An 8,247-nucleotide genomic window follows, 5' to 3' on the forward strand; every position below is an offset into this window, starting at 1 on the left:
GCATGCAATGCACAGACCCCGCCCTTCAAAACGCAACTGCGGATAGAGCGAGAGGCAGCATCACTGTATACATTAAGCGTGTTTTACGAGGTACAAGAGAAAATATGTACCGGATGTTTTGATTGTCGAGTGCGTTCAGTCAACCATGATGGCCCCGTGGCCACGTATGTGGTCGAGGATGAATACGATAAGAGATACACGGTCATAGTAGAAAATGGGACAACGACAACAACCTGCACATGCCGACTGTACACAAGGATTAGTCTGTTATCTAGTCATGCTTTTGCAGTTCTAATCTACGAAAGGATCGAGCACAAACCTCCCCAGCATATCACCCCCCGATGGACAAAAAACGCATTAAAAAAAACAAATGGAGTGGGCAATGATAGTCTGCAACATGCAAGGACTTCGACACCCAGCAACAACAAAGAAAGCACCATAATTAATTTGTTATACAGATGTTTAGGTCTCGCTCAAGGGGACGTTTCGAAGTTGCAACCGATCAAAAAAACACTTGAGGAGTTCGAAGCAACTCGATCAGTCACCCAACCCCAGCTCAACCACCGCCTTCCTCTGGCAAGCACTAAACCGCTTCATCGGTTTAACCGAATGCTTCGGCGAAGCGTGAATTTTCAGCAGGGGGAACAACGACACGTCCACTTCATCAGGCACAACATCCGAGCCATCCACCTCTGGGGCAGGCTGTGCAACCTCAGGTGGAACTCCAGCAGCATCAGTTCGTGGCAAGGGTGCCTCCACAGTGACACCAACAACGGGCTCTGCCACAATCGGGACCATCGGATCAACCGCACCATCACCTACAAATGGTAAAAGTAAATCACAAGAACCAAAAAAAAAAAAAAAAAAAACCAAATTACAATGGACAAAAAAACACACATAGCGTAAGCTCCATTCCCTGCTAACATAACGACAAACTGTGCACACACTAAAATAATAACGCACAAACCAGGAAATTACAAAATAATAAACCTGAATTGCCAATCCAGAAAAACACAAAATGCACACAGTGAGACTAAACTACGCACAGACCAAACAACCAAACAGTCTAAGCCAAACAAACATTAAAAAATCATTATTAACTTTAAAACGTTGATGGACAAATGTCTTTTATGAATGAAAATGACAACACACATAAATTACACATACTTTTTATTAGAGTAACTCAACGCTAAAACAAGAACGCACATACCATGAAATCATAAAATAATAAACCTATAATGCAAAGTCCAGATTAAAGCAACATGCACAAATTGAGCATCACCTACGCACAGACCCATCAACCCACATTCTAAACGGATGCCATTAACATGCAAACTAACACTTCACCGGCAGGAAGTGGATGGTAATGTTCAATATACACAAATTATACTACAAGTAATCTATTTCAAGGTGATAAGTGTGTAATTATCTATAAATTTGATCATTATGCGGCATATTATTCTTGGGCAGTGAAGTATGAAGACAAAGATTATGTAGCAACACTGGTATCATACAGCGCAATAAAAGGCTAACATAACATATTCATTTTTTGGGGAAGTGTCAACAAATTCTCACACCCAAAAAGACATGCATATCTATGCAAACATTTAAGACCAACAATGGCAACTAACACCCACAAACCTACCCTACCTGCACACGACAACAAGCAACCACGCACAAACCACTAAAATTACCCACTGTAACATCTTATACATTGCAAACCACCAAAAAAACACGCACAAAGAATCCAACAAAAACCAACACAAGACTTCCGATTATAAACAACTCGTAAATGCAAATCCCAAAAAACAAAAAAACACCAACGTACCAACCGGGAAAATAAAAACACTCCCAAGGAAAATTAAAAAAAAAAAAAAAAAAAAAAACAACACAACACAAAAAAAAAAAAAAAAAAAAAAAAAAAAAAAAAAAATCTCCCGCGGCTTGGACACCTACCAAACTACCGGCCACCCCCAACCTCGCCAGACCCAAACCACCAAAACACAAGCCCGCAGCGGCACCCCCAAAATACAAAACACCCACCTACCGGAGGCCAAACCCCCCAAAAAAACACACATGCACAACCCCAATCACCAACCCCCCGACCCATTCGAGAAAAAAAACCCAAATGCCAATCGCAAGAACCCTTAACCCATAAAACAACCCCCGTTGTCACCCTCGCACCACCCCAAAACCCAGATTTCATAGACAAAGAAAAATAAACACCCCCCTGGTGATAACCCCTATAAAAATCACACAAGCAAGAACTACGACCACCCAAGAAATCGAAAAACCCAAAACCCCAACCCAATCCCTTAACTACGGCAAGAAACCCACAAAACAAAAGGGGGAAAGAACACCACAAAATAAACAACAAAACAAATTTTAAAAAATAGAGAATGCTGAAAGATAGTACCCGCACTAGACGAAGACGAGATACCCCTAAGTCGCTTAGACTGCCTCCTGCTAGACCCATCCATGGAGATACTGGCGCCGGACAATCGACGCACGCCTGCGACCGGAGGGAGAAGAATCGACAAGACAGAGGAGATGAGCGGTAATACAGACAACTGAGAGAGCAAAGCGTAAAGAACAATAAAAATCAACCTAAAAAGTGAATATACGATGGATATAAACCGCCGGATATAACGCCTAGGGATAATAAAAGCATAAGCCAAAATACAAAATTACCCCTTCTTACCTAAATAATCAGCACACATGGGGAATAAACCAACACCATTCGAGTCCTTGATCAAAAGAAATCAACGACCAAGGAGTGTGCTCACGAGCTCGGCTGATTAGGGGGTGTGCACCGGATTCAAAAAAAAAAAAAAAAATATATATATATATATATATATATATATATATATATATATATATATATATATATATATATATATATGATCGTACTAATTCCCGATCGTACCCGTAGAATATATGTACTGTATCTAATATATATGAACAAGAGAGATATAGCTCATAGTGGTATTTTATTCATATGTGTTCTTGAATCTCTTTGTAGAGGGAAGGGGGAGAGCATTAATTTAGAGAGAGAGAGCTCGTGGAGAATGGAAGAAGCCCCCCAAAATGAAGAGTCAAATGCCCTTATATAGGTCAAATCAAGTCGGGGTTGACCTTGATTCGTACCGTTTGACTCGACCCAAATAGGAGCACGGAGCGTACGGGGAGCCTGAACCCGGGGTATATTCCCCATCAAAAAAAAAAAAAAAAAAAATATATATATATATATATATATATATATATATATATATATTTGAAAGCATTTAAACTATATATAATTTTAGTTCTACAGATATATTTTACTCTTTAAAAGAAGGTATTGTTATTTATGAAAAAATCATTTAAAAAGCAAATAAAAATTCAGTTAATTTTTATGTGGAGTAAACAGGAAAAACATAATGAGGAAACCTTAAAATGATCTTAATTAAGTCTATTTTCAATTTCTTCCACAAACTAATGCATGTCCATTTTAAGTCTTCAATTCCCATTCCCATAAGAAAATAATAGTATTAGTCCCTCTCCAGCCTTATTTTCTGCAAAATTCCACAAATGATTTCATATAATATTTCGTGATTCTCATCGCAAGAATTGAACATCATCTTCCAAGTCAATGATGTAATTTCCACATAGACTATTTTAACTTATGTAGTATTTTCCCTACAAATTTCCAATCGTCAAAACATTCACTCTACGCAACAAAAATATTAATTTAGCCCCTCGGGGCGTAGCATAATTGGTTCATGCCTAAATTAAAAGTTATGAGTAGAGAAGACAGTATGATGTTCGAATCCCACTGGAAACATATACGAAAAAAGACTCAATGATAACACATGAAGACTAGCTAGGATCTAACCGGTTGGTTGATTGTGCAACTCGATTAAGATTTACCCCTTCAGTGGCTCTAGATGTGGGGTTTTGTGGGTTTAGAATTAGTCCAACGAAACTGAGATCACCTAAGTTAAAAAAAAAAATATTAATTTAAATAAAAGTGATAAGCGTACTGCACTAAAAATATTACGTAGTACTTTTTTTTGTTAGGTATAAACTAAAACAATTGATATTATTGAGTTAATTACCGAAATGGTTCCTTGACTATGGCGAAATGATCGATTTGGTCCTTGACTATTTTTTTTGACTAATTAAGTCTCTCAACATTAAAAATCTTAACCAATTTGGTCATCCATTTGTTTTGCCGTTAGACATCCGTTAATTTAATTCAGGGCCAAATTGGTAATTTTACTATAGTCAAAGGACCATTTCGAGCATCACATGCACCGTTTTCTCCGAAAGTTAATTACTGAAGTGGTCCATTGACTATATTGGAATTACCAATTTGGATGTCTAACGGTAAAACAAATGGAAGACTAAATTGGTTAAGATTTTTAAAGTTGAGGGACTTAATTAGCCAAAAAAATAGTTAAGGATCAAATTGATAAGTTCGCTATAATTAAGGGACCATTTTGATAATTAACTCGATATTATTTTAAAAGTGTTAATTTTGGGATAATATAATTTATACTCCCATCTATCCCATTTTATCTGTCTTACTTACTATGTATTGGTTAAACCAACACTTTCTTTTTATTCTATTTTCTTTAGTAATTTTTACTTATTTTTAAATTTGATTTTTTTTGTGTGTTTAATAATGCTTTTAGTGTAGTTTCTAAATATATAAATTTTGTATACTAATACTAAACTTAATATTATAAAAAATTATATTAAAAATAACTCTAATCAAACCTCAGTTAATCGAATCAGACACATAAAATAGAAGTGCGGGGTAATTATTTGCATCTTGATATTAATATCAAATTTGATATTTTATTTTATTTTTCACACACACACACACACCCATATATATATATATATATATATATATATATATATATATATATATATATATATATATATATATATATATATATATAAAATAGCCTCATATGAAATAGAAACCTGCTAAATTCCTAGTAATCTATTTGGCATGAAATTGTTTGTGCGCAAAGCTATGTTCCGCCTCTCCAATCTTCTAACTGTACTAGTTTTCCTGTGTTTGAAGTCACCTGCGGATGGTTACTTTGCAGAAGAAGGTGCAGGAAGTGTGAAAATGAGGTGCATGGAGAAGGAGAGAGAAGCACTCCTAAGTTTTAAGAAAGGGGTTGTAGATGATTATGGCCTGCTCTCTTCTTGGGGGAGTGAAAAAGATAAAGAGGAGTGCTGCAAATGGAGAGGGGTGAAGTGCAGCAACCAAACTGGCCATGTTATTGCTCTTGACCTCCGTCGCGTTGGTGGAATCGCTTATCAGCCCTTGAGAGGGAAGCTCACTCCTGCATTACTGGAACTGAAGCATTTGAGTTACCTGAACCTCCAGGATAATGAGTTTTTTGGAACTCAGATCCCTGCGTTTATCGGCTCGCTAAGCGATTTAGAGTATCTGAATCTTGCAGCCGCTGGGTTTGTTGGGGAAGCTCCTGTGCAGCTTGGGAACCTCTCCAAGTTGAGAACCCTGGATATCAGTCGTAACTATGCCCTGAGTCTCAGTAGTCTCACCTGGATAACCCATCTTTCTTCTCTAAGACACTTGTACTTGAGCCATGTTAACCTTAGCAGTGCAACAGATTGGCTACAAGCAGTGGCCAAACTTCCTACCCTTCTTGAATTGCATTTGGCAGGGTGTAGCCTCCCCGGCCACGGCCACGGGGCACTTCCTTCCAATTCTTCTTCCAAGTGGTCACTTTCTGTCATTGATCTGTCTGGAAATTCTCTAAAACACACTTCCAGGTATAGTTGGCTGTTTAACTTGAGCTCCAGAAGCCTCAGTGATGTTGACCTCTCACAGAATGAGTTGCAAGGTACTATTACTAATGCTTTTGGAAATCTGATATCCTTAACTCATCTCAATCTTTCTTTGAATCATCTTGAAGGTGGGGTTCCAAGTTCTTTTGGCAATCTAAGTAATTTGCAGTTGTTAGATCTTTCATTTAACAGCTTAAATGCAGACCTTGATTACTTGTTCCTCAACTTGTCTGGGCGTTTGGAGAAGCGGCTAGAAACCTTGATTCTAGCAGGTAACAAACTTGGTGGTTCTTTGCCTGATGTGAAGACATTTTCATCCTTGCACAATTTGCTTCTCAATGGAAATCTGTTAAGCAACTCCATCCCCAAAAGTTTTGGTCAGCATCCTAGCATTGAGGTGCTAAATTTATCAGGGAATCAGCTGGTGGGATCTTTACCAGACTTTAATCCGTCAACAATACCTCTAAGGGAATTGTATGTGCACCACAACCACCTAAATGGAACACTAACAAAAACCATTAACAACCTTGCCAAACTCGAGGTTTTAGATCTTTCTTTCAATTCTTTACAAGGTGTAGTTTCTGATCCCCATCTGCACAATCTCTCCCTGTTATGGCACTTAGACCTGTCCTACAACTCACTTGTGATCAATATGAGCGCTGATTGGGTTCCTCCATTTCAGTTGGACGTTTTTCGGCTAGCTAATTGTAAACTGGGATCCCCATTTCCTAGATGGATTCACACTCAAACCCATTTATCTGAGCTTGATATATCTGGAGCTGGGATTTCAGATTCTGTCCCTGCTTGGTTCTGGGATGTGCCTGCAGGGACAGTTGAGTTCTTGAATCTCTCTTCTAACCAGATGCATGGTTTTCTCCCTGATTTGTCCTCAAAATTTGGTGAATATCCCCAGTTGGATTTCAGCTCAAATAATTTCTCAGGCCCCATACCACAATTTCCTCCAAATCTAACTTCTCTGAATCTCTCCAAGAATAAGTTTTGGGGGTCAATATCTTTTGTTTGTAACAACTCTGGGTCCTTGAGTGATCTTGATCTCTCAAATAACCACTTATCTGGGAAGCTCCCTGATTGTTGGGTCAATGTGGCCCAACTTGCCATTCTTAATTTGGCTAATAACAATTTTTCTGGGAACATCCCCAACTCGATTGGATCATTATATCAGATCCAGGCATTACACTTAAGAAACAATAAATTCATTGGGGAGCTTCCTGGATCCTTGAACCAGTGCACCGAGTTGAGAATCATCGATGTGGGGAAGAACAGATTGTCTGGTAGAATCCCAGAATGGATAGGGGAGAATCTGCTGAATTTGATTGTTCTTAGTCTCAGGTCTAATGAGCTAAATGGAAGAATACCATTACAGCTGTGCCACTTAAGCCTCATACAAATCTTGGACCTCTCTGTGAACAAAATCTCGGGTTCTATACCAACATGCCTCAAGAATTTCACTGCCATGAGCAATGAAACCAGTTCAGTTAAGACCGTAACACTTTCATATTACAATGCTAAAGGCAGCCAAAGTTTCGAGGATGTTTCTTATGCCGATAGTGCATTGCTGGTGTGGAAAGGAATGGAATACGAATACAGCAACATTCTTGGATTGGTTAAGAGCATTGATCTGTCAAGTAACAGATTATCTGGAGAAATCCCGGAAGATATCACGTCCCTTGTTGGTTTAATTGCTCTCAATCTTTCAAGAAACCAATTGACTGGAAGAATACCTGTGAAGATTGGGAAGTTAAGGTTGTTGAATTTCCTAGATTTGTCCAGAAACAAGCTTTTTGGTAGGATCCCACAGAGTCTCTCAGAGCTGACCTACATTGGTGTGTTGGACTTGTCAAACAACAACTTCTCCGGCAAAATCCCATTGAGTACTCAGTTGCAGAGCTTCAACCCCTCGTCGTACACGGGGAACGTTGGACTCTGTGGGCTTCCGCTGCCAAAGCTCTGCCCGGAAGATCAAAAGCATCCTCTTCCTGCTGCAGAAAAAGATGAAATCCAAGATGGGGAAGGATTGTTAAGGCAGCCCGGGCTCTATGCTAGTGCTGCGGTTGGCTTTGTTGTTGGTTTTTGGGGTCTCATCATATGGCCTATATTGCTCAAAACTACATGGACTCTTGCTTACCTTTCATTCTTGGACAGAACAGGACAACGTTTTGGTGTAACCATTGCATTGGTGATGGCCAAGTTGAAGAGCCTACTGCAAGGTTGAACTGCGCATATTCCTCCTTCCCACTGTAATCCGAATCTCTCTCTGTGTGTGCATTGTATTAGTAGAATTTGTAAGATATAATGAAGCAAGTATGTCTCATAAACATGAATAAATCGAAATTAGATTACACCCCGGTCACCATCCGATGATATGCATTGGGTCTCGATCGGGAGAGCTTTGTCAAAAATCACATTCTTGGC

General features: G+C 38.9%; 1 protein-coding gene across 1 annotated transcript; it reads left to right on the top strand.

Annotated features, from left to right (window-relative positions):
* The first annotated feature begins 5,002 nt into the window (after window positions 1-5,002).
* Window positions 5,003-8,047, top strand: LOC109148590 (LRR receptor-like serine/threonine-protein kinase FLS2). Its single transcript, XM_019296325.1, has one exon. It carries the CDS (start codon window positions 5,003-5,005, stop codon window positions 8,045-8,047), a length of 3,045 nt encoding a protein of 1,014 aa, XP_019151870.1.
* The last annotated feature ends 200 nt before the right edge of the window (window positions 8,048-8,247 follow it).

Source organism: Ipomoea nil, unplaced genomic scaffold, assembly GCF_001879475.1.
Source record: "Ipomoea nil cultivar Tokyo-kokei standard unplaced genomic scaffold, Asagao_1.1 scaffold2144, whole genome shotgun sequence".
Classification (NCBI taxonomy): Eukaryota; Viridiplantae; Streptophyta; class Magnoliopsida; order Solanales; family Convolvulaceae; genus Ipomoea; species Ipomoea nil.